Below are 14560 nucleotides of genomic sequence, written 5' to 3'. Positions count from 1 at the left end.
GCAGGTAAGCTGGACTTGTGCAACTGACTGTGCAGTGAACTTAAGTGACTTAATGGTTTCTGTTTTCACCAGGAGTCCATGACCGGCACCACTTTCCCTCATAGACTGCGACAGCTTCCACCAGGTGAACCCAAATTCTTTTAAGAGAGCTGTATAGAAATATTCTCATGACAATAACTTGACAGTTGTACAGCACTTCATCTCCCAATAAATGTAATATATAGATTTTAATTCTTCTAGTCATCTTGGAGACACAAGTTTCAGACTCGATAGCGGCGCCCAGGTGGCGATAAGTTGCCGTACTAACACAGTTTATCCTCCTCAAAACCAAAAGCCTCACACACTACATTAAAAAAATGAAAACTCTCTTCAGGGGGCCCTCGGTCGGCCCCACAATATGGAGGCCTGTTTAAAGCAAATCTAAAAAAGAACCTCACTTACTCATGACGTCATGGAGCAGATGTTTTTTTAGACGTAACAGAAAAACTAAACAAGGACATGTGATTCCAAACTGCTTTTATGCTCGTAGAATGGCAGCATCAGGTTTGAACAAGGCACTGACTGTGTAGAATGACAACACAAGTTTGGAACAGGAAGTCACCACACAGGTTTTCTCGGGAGGAAGACCTCTGCAGTGACATTAAAGGTTACCGAGAAACTGAAGCACAATCTCAGGGAACCACTACACAGAACTGTCAAACAAAATAAAGCGCTAACAGTGAAAAAGGCGCAAATATACAATCGAATATCAACAAGTGTGATCAAAATAAAGACTTTACCTCGTTGCCATGGCTGCGAGTTCCTTCCCACCATGGACTCAAATCTTTTTTTTTTTTTTTGTACCATTTTCTATGAAACCCATTTTAAATAAATATGCAAGTGTACAAACAGTACTGCAAACACACACAAAGACATTAGAACCACATGATTAGTTGAAAGTTAGCTTATATAAATTACAACAAAAACAACATTTCAAACTAGAAAAATAGAGCAATTCGAGTGCATTTTGAGGACAAATCTGAGAAGCTGCTTTATAGCAAATGGAAATGATTTCTAAATGAAGAAAGTGATATTTATCCAGGTCACATCCGAATTGCTGGCAACAACGTAACAGTGAAACCACGGTCATAAATCGAATGAATGCGTAATACACTTTAAAGTGGGGTAACACTCCAGCTGGGCTTCCCAATGAAATATTTTTCAAATTTTGAAACATCCAAAACTGACAATGAGTGTCACTTTGAACTCACAACAGCCCACGTGTGGCCGTCATTCACACCACAAACACAGAACACACTCCTCAAACAACGGGTCATAAATGTTCCACCTGATCTGTGGCCTCATTAAAACTAGGCCAGCCACGTAAGCGTATTTACCCCGCCCACCTCCAAAACTCACAGCACACACACACACACACACACATACTTGCATCAGAAACGTTGCGTTAAGACTTCTCTCCTGAACACCTGAGACTACGGCTAACACAACTAGCTGGCTAATCACCAGTGACTGAGTCAGTATTCGTCCTGGCTGGTTTCCTGCACACCGTTCTGAGACAGATACAAATCACATTATTGAATTGGATACTAAAGTTAGCCTTTCCCGACGAACTGAAACAACAATTAAAACTCAGTTTTCTAAGATTTTCAAATCTTTTCCAGCTTTGACTGCTGAGATTTGTTCTGTTGTGTTGCTCGCTGCGCTACATTTGTCAACTGTATTGTTTGTGCTGCTTTTTAAAGACATGGATTCTATGAAGGAAAACTTTCAAAGGAACGTAATCTTTAAGAAGCAAAGGAACCCAAAGCTAACAGTTTTTAATACTAGAGTGGAAAAGGGAATAGCAAGGTGAAGCGAATTTAAAGGAATTCTTTGAAGGAATCTGAGATTCTTATCAGGCACCTTGACAAGCCTATAGAGTTCTCAGTTTTTGGTGTGAAGGAAACCAGCCGGCTAGTTTGGGCTCGGCCCACAAACTTTGAAACACAAAAACCAAGGGACATAAATAATTTAAATACTAAAGCTAAACTGTTTAAATGGCCAAGTGCTGAACAAATTCAGCGGAGGGGTCAGTTCTCACTGAATGTTAAATAAAGTCTGTGCAGAATCACTTGCATTAGTTTCACCCCAAACCTGCGACAGGTCACTGAAGTCGCAGTCGAAGAGCTCGCTGATCCCCTCGTGCTCCTCCAGGCTGAAGTTGTACTCGTGACTGGGAGGAGGGGACACGTTGACGAACCTGTCCAGGCCATCGCTGCTCAGGAAGTCCGAGTCACAGAGTGGGGAGAGGGGGAAGTCAGGCAGGTCACCCAGGCTGGGGAAGGGGTCACCGCCCATGAAGGATTCTGTCCAGGAAGAGAGCGTGAGTTTCATGATGATGGAACCGTCGCTCACACGACATTGTTCTCACCCGAGTCGGTGCCTAGCACCTGCTGGGACGCCGCAGTGGCTGTGGATGACGTAGATGCTGGAGATGACAACCCAACATCCAGCGGCATCATCGCACTCCATGTGTCCTCAGGCTGCGCAAGAGGAAGAGCACAAGGTTCTGGTTCGTTGACAGGGCTGCCTTCAGCCGTGGGGCTGCTGATGCCAGAGGTGTCATCTGGACAGAGGAAGACGTCGATGGCACCGCGGGTGCTCTTCAGGGACACCTGGTAGCCCTGCAGGCACAGTAAACATCTAAGCATCTAGTGATTTCAGCATCAGAGGCTGCAGCTGGACAAAGAGCCACTGACTTCACAGCAGATTAAGGGAAGGAAAAAGTTTTGGGAAAACGTACCTGTGAGGGATCTGAGACTTGCATCTGTGTCTCAGGAGGGGCACGGACCACCATGGTCATCTGGTCGGATGAGTCAAAGGAATCCCTAAGGTCCTGACAGCGAACATAGCCATACGTGAGGCACAGTCAAGGAGCAGAACAGGACGAAGTCCTTCAGACTTTTGAGTCACCGCAGTCACTCATTTTGCCGAACACACTCAGCGCCGATGGAAAGGATATCTTTTGTTCTTGGGATCTTCTGTGAGCTGTTTTAACTCCAGAGAAGCACTGGCGAGGAGTTGGTTCAGCTCCTCCTCAGCATCCGCCAGGTCAGACACCTCCTTCTGCAGCTCTTTCTGCCGAGCGGTTGTGGCATCATCTACGTGCTCCCCACTGGAGAGGTACAAGAAGGTCAGCACATGCAAACAAGCATCAGTGACCTTTCATTGCTCTCCAAACCCACAGCCACTGGATGTTGTTCTTGGACTTCTTGGCGATGAGCTGGATTCCCTCCAGAACATTAGTGATGTCATAGATGCGCCTCTTCTGGACATTCAGGACCTGAGCAGCCCAGTTCAAGTCCACCACGCCGTCAGGCGACTGAGCCAGGAGGTCCAGGAAGCGCTTGGTGGTCAGGTTGAGGGATGTGTCATAACGTGACTTCTCTGATGTCACTCGGGGAACTGCAGGGCCCAAAACAGGTGCAGTGAAGTAGTGAACACTTTTACAACTGATTTCTCCTTCTTTGGGTGTCAGTCTGCAAATAAATGTAAGCCCGTACCTCTAGGTGGCGCTGGTGTGGCGGCAGGGATTTGTCCAGTAGCGGGTCGTGTTGTGCTGACATACTGGTGGTCACTGTCGAGGTCCAACTTCCGCTTCACCTATTGGGTTTGAGAACCGTCATTCATGTTCTGGACTAACAGGTCAAAACTAAGAATAAAATGAATTAAAAAGTTTAGCAACCCTTCAGGACCACCATCATAAGATAATTATTATAAAGATTTACACATTGGTAAGGTTGACCAATGATCAGATAAATGATTCACTTAATTTGAGAGCACATCCAGTTGTTATGGCCATCATAAATGATAACATACCAAATGTGGATAACTGAAATTTAAGAAAAAGAAAAGGTCAGATAAACCCCATCACCATCTGTCTGCCCCTCCCCTCACCGGTGGTCTCCCTAGTCGTCTCTTGTCCTGGACCCTCACGCCAGCTGGTCCCTGAGGCGTGGCAAACAGCAGGACTTCACCAATGCTGGACGGAGTAATGTCCGGTAGAATCCCTTCAGCGCCAGGACTGGTGAAGACAACGATCTGATGGTCCTGCTCCAGATTGATCTTTCCAGAGTTCAGCATAGTCTCAAAGTCAGCCAGGAGGTCCTCTGACGTTTGCCCAGATATCAGAGACTCTGACATGACAGGTCTTTACACCAAGACTGGACCCACAGGTTTTTTGTGTTACTTTCAGTGTGACGAAGAAGTCGAGAAAAGTCTGAGGAATCTCTTCTGGAGCATTTCTTTGTCGTGGAGATTGACCTGATTCTATATGACCGCTATTAATACACAACTGTGGCTGACCAGCCCAGCACTGGGCGCAAAACGAGCATATAATGAGAATATAGCAAACGACGTACAGTCTGCAAACATGCAGAGCCGAATCTATTGTTTACATGCCAGTACGGTGACCTGGCAGACCGAGGCCTTGCAAAATCCAACTCAATAGTCAGAGCACCCTAAGAACTACACAACAAAATATCAATTCAACAAGTGTTGAACAACAAATATCGACAAAACTACGGTATACTCGACGGAAATCGCGACTAAACAGTTGAAATGTTCCTTAAACAAGCAATCTAACTGGGTAAAACGGTTAAGATTTAAATCTTAAAATGTATAAACCGTTTAAAATGTTATGGTGAGCTTGCAACAATGGAGCACACGAGCGATCAATATGACAAAACAAGGCGGATTAGCATGCTAGCAGTCCTCCGACGGGCGCAAGGAGCCATAGTCCGACGTTGCTGCAGATAAAAGCGCTTACAAACAATCGTTTCCACTGAATTGTCCAAGTGCTGGTTCGTCGCCGTTTTGCTACGAATGTGGTGCACCGACTGAATCTCCGTCAGGGGCCACAGAGCGGTTGTTATTGTTGTTATTGTCTCAGCTGATCCGCGTCGAAACAAGGCTGGGACAGTTTTCGCGCGAAATCTTTTTTGCCGCGAAAGTGGCATGTGACCAAAATAAGCTCGAGTCATTGGTCGAAGAGCCGAAGCTTCCGCCGTGCAGATGTAACGCGATGTGATTGGTGGATTGAGCTGTCCTTCGTGTTACCTTGCGGAATCGTGCAACTGATGATGCATTCAAGAACCACGAAGACTATTCGTTTTGTTTTTCAGTAGATTCGCGAAAATGGGAAAGTGTCACTTTTTACCGTCCATATCTGTTCCTATGGATGTCACTGATTACGGAGAAATAATACAACAATGTTGGTTTAATACTTATTGCCCGGTTTCATTATCAGCAGAACTGTCGTTTGACTAATATCCGTTTGTTTGCCGCTTCAGTGATGAACCCTGAAGAAGACAGCCTACAATAATCGAGCGCCGATCTTCCCGACAGACGAGTTGCAAGATGGCGCAGGCTATATTTGAAGTGCTGGAAGGTAGGACTTATTTGTTTATAACGTTTAAAATAGAACACAACGAGTGGTCCAGTTGGCATTTTCTGTTATATTGGGTCGTCATTGACATGCCTCTGTTTTGGAGAACGTTGTTGGAACACAGTTAGGGTGTCCAGTTGAGCGAGAATGACAAAACGAGGTGCATCCTCTGTTGTAAACAAACGGAGTGAGCCTGCATCTGAATATTTGTTGACTTTTGTCGTTTTTTTAAATGAGCTCTGATAGTGCGTTAAAGCGTAATGTAAATTGTAATTTGTGATGAAGTATTATTAACCTAATATATAAACATAGGGACTGTTGCGGTAGTAACCTATCTTGAATTAGTATCGGTACGATTTTACTCCCCATCTCCAGGCATGGACAACCAGACGGTGCTGGCTGTTCAGTCGCTTCTGGACGGTCAAGGTGGAGTTCCTGACCCTAACAGCCAGAATGTCTCAGGGACGACCACCATCCAGTCTCTTGGTCAGTATTTTTTATTTTTTTTAATTTCTGTATTCCAATGCAAACGTTTTAAAAATGTAAAGCATTGAAATATACACTCAAAATGTCAACACATCAGTGGTTTGTTAAGTACGCGTTCTCATTTCAGATGATGAGGACGTGTTTTTGTGTGGAAAATGTAAGAAACAGTTCAACTCTCTTCCGGCCTTCATGTCACACAAGAGGGAGCAGTGTCAGTCTGGTGCACCATCTTTGTCCACCGTGTCGCTGGCCTCCACCAACTCCTACACGCCTGTCCCGACATCTGTGCCTCAGACTGCAGCCAACAGACAGGTGTGTGTTGATTTCTTTACATTTTTTAATGTAGTTTTAGCGATAACTCCTAATTCTTAAATATATCCCCAGCAGGTGTCCACCTACATCACCGTTCCACCGTCTCCTCTCACACACACTCTGGTCCAGGGAAATGTGTTGGTCAGCGATGATATTCTCATGTCTGCCATCTCTGCATTCAGCTCCATTGACCAGCCCATGGCTGCCATGCAGCCCCCAGTCCAGGTAGGTTCATCTGTGTGTTATATTGCTCTGTTTAGACACATGAACTGATGTTTATCTCTTTCTCCCGCAGAGCAACCTGAGTATGCACACAGCTGGTGTCTCATATCTTCAGCACCACCACCACCACCACCACCATCATCATCACCATCCTCCTCCTCATCACCATCAACAGCAACAGCCATCCCACCCACTGCCTTCCCCCCAGACACCTGCTCACCCCCTCCCAACTGTTCCGCCTCCCCAGCAGCCACTCTCCTCTCAAGTACCAGCGAGCCATAGTAACTCAGTGGTGCAGGTCTACAGCACGCTGCCCCACATGGCTTCAGGTGCAAGTGCGGAGGGTCATACGCTTGGTCTACAGCCGTTTATTCCAGTTCAAGTGAGAAGAGCTCCAGGCGTTTTGGCTTGTCACGATTGTTATAGTTTGAATTGTATTGGTGTCGGTCAGGTTCCAAGCCAGTGTGTGGAGAGCCAGTCCTTCAACACTCCTCCAGTCTACAGTCCTGGGAAGCAGGCAGCCAAGACCAAAACCTGCACCATTGCGACCAGCAACCTCACAGAATTGGGAGACTTTGAGAAGGTTATTATTCCAAAACGAGCTCACAACTGCAAAAAGATCACAGACGCAGCCTCAGGTGGGACCAAGACTCTGAGAAATTAACAAACAACTTGGAGTAAATGTTGGGTTGTTTCTGCAGCAGAGCAGTCGAAAGGCAAAGGTCCGAAGCTGAAATGTAATTTCTGTGACAAGATCTTCTCGAAGAACTTTGACCTTCAGCAGCACATCAGAAGGTCGGTCACTGCTCTGAACGACCTCATTCCTCATTGAAGTTGCTGGATTCAAATCTTCTTTGCGCTTTTATTTTCCGTCAGCCATACGGGAGAGAAGCCGTTCCAGTGCATCGTCTGTGGTCGAGCCTTTGCTCAGAAGTCCAACGTTAAGAAGCACATGCAGACACACAAGGTCCTGCAACTCCTCAGGCTACTTTGTGTTCAGAACTAAAAGCTGAAGTCACATATGGTCTTTTCCAGGTGTGGCCCATGGGCGTGGTCAGCACGGCGTCCAGGCTACCGATCACAGTGAAAGTGGTTCCGGTAACAGCTAGCGATGAGAGCGGTGGTCAGGACGCCCAGCCGAGGGAGGAGGCGGAGACACAGCAGCCGCAGACCAATCAGTCGCAAGCAGAAGAGGCGTCAGGTATCACCCAAGCCTTAGTGCTGCAACTGATATTGACTAAAGTCGTACAACACAGACACGTGACTCAGTCGGTTTTGAATGTCGGTCGTCATATAGTTTCCAATCCAAATCGTAGTTGTCAGAGAGATTTGGTGAGAGGCAGCTCTGGTCAGTCACATGACTGGTGTGTAACTGCTTGATGTCGATGGACAGATGTTGACAAGGCCGCAGTCTCCTTGCTATTTATGTAACAACATTCAAATGGAACTGGTATTTCCAGAGGCACAGATGGATCTGGACCAGAGCACGACTGAAGCTCGGACGGAACCGGAGGTCAGCCTGGGTGAGGATGAACAGAATGGGCACCCACAGATTCAGTGTAACCAGAACCAAGAGTGCCAAGCTCCATCCGCTCAGATGGTGGTGATCGACAGCTCGTACCAGTGTCAGTTCTGTGCAGGGAAGTTCAAAACCTACTTCCAGCTCAAGTCCCACATGACACAACACAAGGGGGAGCAGGTGAGCAGCACCAGTTCATTCATGACTGTACCCATCATTGTGGTGCTTTTCATCTTAAGTGGCCTCCGGCCAAGATTATCATTTTGCCATGGTGTCCTGAAGGTTTTCTTCCTCTGATGCAGGTTTACAAGTGCGTGGTCAAGTCCTGCTCTCAGACCTTCCAGAAGTTGGATCAGTTCCTGGAACACATCCGGACTCACCAGGAGCAGCTGACGTACCGCTGCCACCTCTGCAGCAAAGTGTTCCCCTCGCTCTTTGAACTGGGAGTCCACCAATACTCTCACTGCTTCTGCCCACAGCAGATCACTCGGAAGGAGACCACTGTCTACAGGTCAGCAGCCTGGCCCACAGATACACCAAGACCCAGATGTGTTGCTGTGAATGTGTGTTTCTCTTCCCAGATGCGCTAAATGTCAGAGCAGATATTCTACTCAGGAGGCCTTGGAGCAACATCTGCTCACTGCCTCGCACAACTTCCCCTGCCCACACTGTCAGAAGGTACCACCCTCACCCTTGTTTCCTCGGCTTTTACTTGTTGACCCTGATGAAATAGATGGTCCCAGAGGAAATTCAGATTCTCTGATCAGTCTTCTTTGTGGTCTGAAGGTGTTTCCGTGCGAGCGCTACTTCAGGCGTCACTTGCTGACTCACGGCGTCGGAGGACGGTTCAAGTGTCAGGTCTGCAAGAAGGCGTTCAAGACGGAGCACTACCTCAAGCTGCATACGCGCATCCACTCTGGTGAGGACCCGCTCAAATGCTTGAGCAACTGCAGACGTGCGCCAGCTCATCTGCTTCTCTGTGCAGGAGAGAAGCCGTACAAATGCTCCCTGTGCGAGGCCACGTTCAACCGGAAGGACAAAGTCAAGAGGCACATGTTGATCCATGAACCCTACAAGAAATACAAGTGTCCCTTTAGGTGAGTCCGTCGGATTTGGGATCTTCATTGGTGATGCCAGTGATAATCATTGATAAGCAGTGTCATGACACGGTCAAAAAGATTAATGCTTGACAAAGTTTGTTCGACCCATGTGTTGCTTTCTTCTCCTCAGGACTCACGTTGGCTGCACCAAAGAGTTCAACAGACCTGACAAACTGAAGGCTCACATCCTCTCACACTCTGGTGAGTTCCTGCCATGTCCATGTCAAGTATGTGTCTTTGAAAAGTTCTTCTTTTTGTTGCTCTACTGCTGTTTTGTGTTTCTTTCTCAAGTTTTTGGCTTGTAATTGATCCAAACTCATTTAAAGGCCTTTCACACTTTTTGTCATGAAGATTAACTATAACTGTCTAGCAGTACATGTGTCCTATGAGTTCATGGGAACGACAACTGACATCCAACCATATGATGATCCTGTTTGAAACAGGAGGGCCAAATAAGAGCTGACTAAATTTGTCAACACAATCTCCGTTTAGGAATCAAACCGTACGAGTGTCTGTTCTGCCAAAAAGCCTTCAGCCGCCGCGCACACATGATCGAACACCAACAGTCGCACACCAATAACTACCGCTACAGATGCTCCACCTGTGACAAAGGCTTCACCAGGCAGAGCTACCACCGAGACCACAAGTGTCCGGCCGCGGCAGGCAGCGGGGCTGGGAGCGACAGTGGTGTGGCAGATGGCGAGGAAGCAACGGGTGACACCATGGAGGAGGAGGAGGAGGAGGAGGAGGATGATGGACGCAGAAGTGATGGAGAAGAGGAGGCTGAGAAAGAGGAGGAGGGGGAACAGGCAGATGAAGGCTGTGAGCAGCAGCAGGACAGTGACAAAGCTGTGGTGCTTCAACAAAGCGACCCAAACTGCCTGCAGACGCCATGCTTGTAGTTGAAAAGCCTCCTGTCGACTCGCAGGTGTTGTATTAAGATTTGAGATTCTATTAGACTACAAAAACTTTTCATGTTGAATTCATCAAGAGAAAGGTACTTTCACAAACAAAACTTTACACGTAACACTTCAGGTTATTTTAATCCACTTGTCCTGTAATTCACTGTCTGCCAGACCCTCTGTCTTTTGCGAGTCAAGTTTTAAAGACCAAACGATCTCAGTCGCTTTCTTTTAAAAGTGTCTGAGAAATTAAATGTTTTAAATTAAAACATTTTGTTAAATTGTATATTAGCATATTTTTCTATGTCTACTATTATTTTTGTACATGAATGATGAAAAGATTATTTATTTTAAAACCTTTATTTTCTGTTAAATAATGCCGCTTCATTAAAATATTTCTACACTGGAGTCACTCTTGTGTTTTCTGTTCCTGATTTTTAAGTATTTTTATTTGGCAGTTGAATTTACTGTAAATGACATTGAAACTTTTCCCTCTTCATTTTTTACGAGGAGAGCAAAGACAGATTCGCGCCAAACCCAGTTGCCTCAAGCTGGAGTCAAACCTTCAACCCCGTGGCTGTGGCAAGGTACCATCACGCTGAATTCATTTCATTGTTTATTTTCCAGTTTGGAAGCTCACCTGTCTCACCAGACTTTTTCCTCTGAAACATTTTAATACGTGAATTTAATGTCAAAATCATTCTATTTATTACTCAGGAAGTCACTCTAAAAAAGGATTTCAAAGTCTGGTGGACAGATTTGCTTCCAAACATCTGGTTCATGAACTCAAATCATACACAATACGTTTCTGTGGCTCGTGGGAGATAAGCTCAGTAATACTTTCCTGGGAATTCTGGGGGTACGGTCGTCTGGACCTGTTGCCCCTCAGCTTGGCCTCAGCCAAACAGTTCAAGATAGGTTCAAGGGAGGATCAGACGCTCGATGAAGCCTGGAGGGTGGTTCAGCAACAACCAGTAGCGGATGCTGCATAAAGGAAGTGAAACCACGCACGCCTGTATAGTGTCTCACTTGCTGTCATGTTAGCGGATGGCGTTTCACCCTACATGAGCATCATGAACCGAACTTCCTGCTTTAACCTTAATCATAACTTCGAGTCCAGAGTGCTGCCCTCCATCTACACGCTGGTTTTCTTGATTGGATTTCCTGCAAACATTTGGGGGATCAAGTCTCTTCTGCAGAAGTGGACCAAACTGGGGTGCGTCAATGTCTTCATCCTCAATCTTGGACTCTCCAACCTTGTGTATCTTCCCACTGTTCCGTTTTTGGTGGTCTACTACTTCATGAAAAGCACGTGGATCTTTGGAGACACCTTCTGCAAGATGACCAGATTCTGCTTCAACCTGAATCTCTACGGCAGCATTGGCTTCCTCACCTGCATCAGTGTGTACCGCTACCTGGCCGTCATCCATCCCATGAGGGTGTTAGGAAGACTGAGGGTTGCGCATTCAATCGCCATCTCTGTCCTGGTCTGGCTGCTGGTGAGTGTCCAGAGTCTCCCTGACATTACCTTCCCCAAGTCCTTGAAGAAGGATAGAGAGACTTGCTATCATACCACCACTCATGACAAAGTCCATGACTACCTGGTCTACAGTGTTGGATGGACACCGACCGGCTTCTGCCTTCCCTTCTGCATCATGTTGGGCTGCTATGGGCACGTGATCGCATACCTGTGTCGTAGGAACACCATCGATAAGCTGGTGAGGCAGAGGGTTCTGACCATGCTAGTCATCACCGTCGTCCTTTTCTCCGTGTGCTATATTCCTCATCACCTCTACAAGAACTTGGCCCTCCAGTCCAGAATTTTGACACTGAACACAACGTGCCTGGACTCCGGCTGGTTCAACGGAGTGTACGTTGGAAACCAGATCAGTCGTGGGCTGGTGTGTCTGAACTTGGCCATCAATCCTCTGGTTTACCTTCACACACACCAGGGGATCCTGAAGAAGATTCGCCAGCGCCTCCGCCAAGCTGCTCAGCATCTCTGTTGCTGTGCTGAATCGCGTGGCACTCTTCAAAAGCTGTTCGATTGACCTGACCAATAATTCTGTTTACATGTTTTTGTCTCACAAACAATTTCATTTCAACTGTTACTTTTATTCAAAGGGAAAGTAATAAACCTTTTTTTTAAACTTATGTTTTACGTATCGCATTTTTTTAGTTGTGTTTTTATTGCATCAAATCAATTTCTCATAAATCATTTTCATTTATTTTACTCATGACATTTTGTGAACAGTAATGTGTTTTAGTTGTGTTTTTCAGTTTCCGGTAGAAGTGAGCAATCACCACCACAAAGCTTGTCCCGTGTCTGTTGCGTACTGGGTAACCTCAATGTGGTTATTAAAGCAAACACAAGTGAAAACAGTGGGTTGACATTTCCGTGATGGAGTGTGTGATTGAAGCTGTCCTTCACACAGCCTCAGCTGTACTCTGCTTCACGACATCAGTACCACGGTTAAACACTTTTCTGGAGATCAAAGAATTATATGAAGAAATCTAGTGGGACTCCAGTTAGATTTAAATGTCATGTAAGTGAGGAAGAGGGGTGAGGTTTGTGATCGAGGTGAGGTGTTCCTCAACACATGACTCAGGACAAACGTTTCTTACTTTATTATCATCACGTCATTGTGCCATTACTGAGGGTGCTACACCACGGGAGCGGTTGTTTACAGAGAAGCCTGTCATGATGACGAGTACATATCCTCCCTCTCTACACCCACAAGCAGATTATTGTCGTCACTGGAAAGCTTCATTGGACCATGATCACGATCACTTCCCCGTCACAGCTTTCCATTCTGGCCTCTACAATCAGAGTCCTCAAGCTTCATGCATGCTTGGACTTGACTGTGGACTTCTTTTTCCTCATCAGAGTGTGGACCAACCACCTGCAGGACGTGATGAGCACTGCTACGACAAGCGAGATCACCGCCACTAAAAAGGCCAGCACGTCGACACAGTAGTACGAGTACCACGGCAGCTTGTGCCAGTCTGTGCGCAGGTGAGCGGCACCCTTGTGTCTGGCCACGTATTCGATCCAAAACATGGCGTGCTCCAGTGGCTCTATGGGTTTGTCCAGATGAAGCTGTGACAGCTTGACCATGTTCTGCTTATACATCGCCTGCGGGTCCAAAATGTTCCTCAGTGTGTCAGTCAGTGTTTCCACATCCACTTGGGTCAGTTCGATGAAATCTCCGACTCCTTTGGCCTTCATGCGAACCATGTTGTCAAACTGGTCAAAAATGAGAGGGACCCCCAAAACTGGAACAGCGTGGTGAAGGGCCTCGTAGAGTCCATTGGTGCCGCCGTGTGTGACAAACAGTTTGGTTTTCGGGTGACCAAGTATGTCATTTTGGGGCATCCATTCAACAAGCCGGGTGTTGTTCCCCAGAGAGGCGGGTTTCTCCCCGATGTGTCTCCAGATAACCTTCTGAGGAAGGTTGGCAAATGCCGAGGCGAAGAGCTGGGAATACTCGGAGCCGAGGTCCCCCAGCAGCGTTCCCAAGGTCATGATGATCACACCATGCTCACCGGAACTCTGCATGAACTCTTCTAGATCGTCCGGGAGCGGCTTTGCGGGCTTCCCCTGAAACCCTCCGATGTAGACGACGTTGGGCATCGTTGGTCGAGGAAGCTCGAACGTGAAGTCGACTCTCATCAGCCACAGATCGGCCCCCTGCATGAGCTGCAGGACGTTGACTTCAGGGCCGAAATACTTGTCACACACCGCCTGATATGGAGGGTTTGAGACATAGGCGCGCATGTACAGCAGGATGCTGTGGTAGATCACGTTGCTGACTCGCTCAAAGAAGCCCATCTTGTCAGTGAACTGCGAGAATAACTGCGGGATATATGACAGTGGAGACGGGGCAATGGAGAAGTGGCCGTCGCCATTAAAAATCCATCGTACATTGAAGACCATGGGAAGCTTCAGATAGTGTCCCAACAAAACTCCACCTGGAAAAACAGGATCAGTCAAGAAGACATCATATGCCGCGTTCTCCAGTTGCTGAGTCAAAGTTTTGTTTTCCAGCATGCTCAATGCCTGTTGTGCCACAACTGCCTGGTTCTCTCTGACCAAGTCAAACAGCAACCTGTAGAACTCCACAAATGCCCAAAGAGAGCCTCGGTTCTGTCGGACCTCCAAAGACCGCGTCATGAATCTGTTCATGTCAGATTGGCTCTCGATGGCATAGGATTGCTCCTGTTGGATGGTGATGGAGGTGTAAAAGGGAGAAACCTCCGATATATACCAGCTTTGTGACGAGCGCAGCACTGTGATGTCATGTCCTTTGGAGTGCAGTGCCTCCACTAGGATCTTCATGTTGAGCCAGTGGCTACCGTCAATGGGAAAAACCAGAACTTTGTGTCCATCACAGGTGCAGCTGAGGGATGCTGAGAACACCAGGAGGAACGCCAGGACCCGAGGGAGCTTCATTCTGCTGGAGAGGTGAAGGTCACAGCGTTACTTCATCTTCACACCACAGCAGCGAGCCAGATTTGTTTTGAACAAAACTGAATTTGATCTCAACTAGAAAGGCTCTCACCAACCCACTACTCAGCCAAACTTCACACTTGC

The 14560-nt window shown here is 46.9% G+C and overlaps 5 protein-coding genes across 9 annotated transcripts in view; 3 read left to right on the top strand and 2 right to left on the bottom strand.

Moving 5' to 3' along the window:
• The first annotated feature begins 88 nt into the window (after positions 1-88).
• Positions 89-12926, top strand: znf341 (zinc finger protein 341). Of its 4 annotated transcripts, XR_008412925.1 has the most exons (19): positions 5112-5251; positions 5331-5428; positions 5801-5911; positions 6039-6223; positions 6296-6448; positions 6519-6827; positions 6897-7083; positions 7147-7240; positions 7322-7412; positions 7481-7646; positions 7906-8144; positions 8267-8475; positions 8546-8642; positions 8751-8883; positions 8950-9061; positions 9195-9265; positions 9557-9992; positions 10480-10553; positions 12854-12926. XR_008412925.1 is itself a non-coding variant. In XM_053848921.1 (17 exons), exons 2-17 carry the CDS (start codon positions 5398-5400, stop codon positions 9964-9966), a joined length of 2598 nt encoding a protein of 865 aa, XP_053704896.1. In that variant the 5' UTR covers positions 89-124; positions 5331-5397; the 3' UTR covers positions 9967-10455. The 4 variants fall into 4 exon arrangements, 3 of the variants coding, with proteins under 3 accessions (XP_053704896.1, XP_053704895.1, XP_053704897.1); XM_053848921.1 differs by lacking the exons at positions 5112-5251; positions 10480-10553; positions 12854-12926 and adding an exon at positions 89-124 and having other exon boundaries at positions 9557-10455; XM_053848920.1 differs by lacking the exons at positions 10480-10553; positions 12854-12926 and having other exon boundaries at positions 9557-10455.
• On the bottom strand, positions 518-4923 carry e2f1 (E2F transcription factor 1). The gene is made up of 7 exons (XM_053848969.1): positions 3937-4923; positions 3543-3642; positions 3225-3444; positions 3002-3154; positions 2783-2897; positions 2411-2663; positions 518-2345 (listed from the first exon to the last, which is right to left on the bottom strand). Exons 1-7 carry the CDS (start codon positions 4180-4182, stop codon positions 2077-2079), a joined length of 1356 nt encoding a protein of 451 aa, XP_053704944.1. The 5' UTR covers positions 4183-4923; the 3' UTR covers positions 518-2076.
• Positions 10563-12079, top strand: si:dkey-78k11.9 (P2Y purinoceptor 1). Its single transcript, XM_053848989.1, has one exon. The coding sequence runs from the start codon at positions 11004-11006 to the stop codon at positions 12015-12017; it is 1014 nt and encodes a 337-aa protein (XP_053704964.1). The 5' UTR covers positions 10563-11003; the 3' UTR covers positions 12018-12079.
• LOC128749373 (UDP-glucuronosyltransferase 2A2-like) overlaps positions 12443-14560 on the bottom strand; it is a 3804-nt gene continuing 1686 nt past the window's right edge. For both annotated transcript variants that reach the window (XM_053848947.1, XM_053848946.1), the window contains exon 2: positions 12443-14423. In XM_053848947.1, the coding sequence (XP_053704922.1) occupies positions 12809-14419 (1611 nt within the window). In that variant the 5' untranslated portion in view covers positions 14420-14423 and the 3' untranslated portion in view covers positions 12443-12808. The remainder of the gene's footprint in view (positions 14424-14560) is intronic.
• The window catches only part of pfkfb1 (6-phosphofructo-2-kinase/fructose-2,6-biphosphatase 1), a 7254-nt gene continuing 5489 nt past the window's right edge, over positions 12796-14560 (top strand). Inside the window, exons 1-2 of the mRNA XM_053848965.1 lie at positions 12796-12982; positions 14361-14431. The gene's annotated coding sequence lies outside the window, so the exon portion shown is untranslated. The remainder of the gene's footprint in view (positions 12983-14360; positions 14432-14560) is intronic.

The sequence above is a fragment of the Synchiropus splendidus genome, chromosome 18, assembly GCF_027744825.2.
Source record: "Synchiropus splendidus isolate RoL2022-P1 chromosome 18, RoL_Sspl_1.0, whole genome shotgun sequence".
In the NCBI taxonomy this organism is placed as follows: Eukaryota; Metazoa; Chordata; class Actinopteri; order Syngnathiformes; family Callionymidae; genus Synchiropus; species Synchiropus splendidus.
This window is presented reverse-complemented; position numbering and strand designations above follow the sequence as displayed.

What these genes read in the sequence shown, in the direction of transcription:
- e2f1 (XM_053848969.1), bottom strand. Translation starts at nt 4,182, where the DNA reads ATGTCAGAGTCTCTGATATCTGGGCAAACGTCAGAGGACCTCCTGGCT. An exon ending in AAGAACAACATCCAGTGGCT is followed by an intron (nt 3,155 to 3,224) that starts GTGGGTTTGGAG and finishes GTACCTCTCCAG; the next exon opens with TGGGGAGCACGTAGATGATG. An exon ending in GGTGCTAGGCACCGACTCGG is followed by an intron (nt 2,346 to 2,410) that starts GTGAGAACAATG and finishes CTTCCTGGACAG; the next exon opens with AATCCTTCATGGGCGGTGAC.
- znf341 (XM_053848921.1), top strand. Translation starts at nt 5,398, where the DNA reads ATGGCGCAGGCTATATTTGAAGTGCTGGAAG. An exon ending in AGCACATGCAGACACACAAG is followed by an intron (nt 7,413 to 7,480) that starts GTCCTGCAACTC and finishes GGTCTTTTCCAG; the next exon opens with GTGTGGCCCATGGGCGTGGT. An exon ending in AAGGAGACCACTGTCTACAG is followed by an intron (nt 8,476 to 8,545) that starts GTCAGCAGCCTG and finishes TTCTCTTCCCAG; the next exon opens with ATGCGCTAAATGTCAGAGCA.
- si:dkey-78k11.9 (XM_053848989.1), top strand. Translation starts at nt 11,004, where the DNA reads ATGTTAGCGGATGGCGTTTCACCCTACATGAGCATCATGAACCGAACT.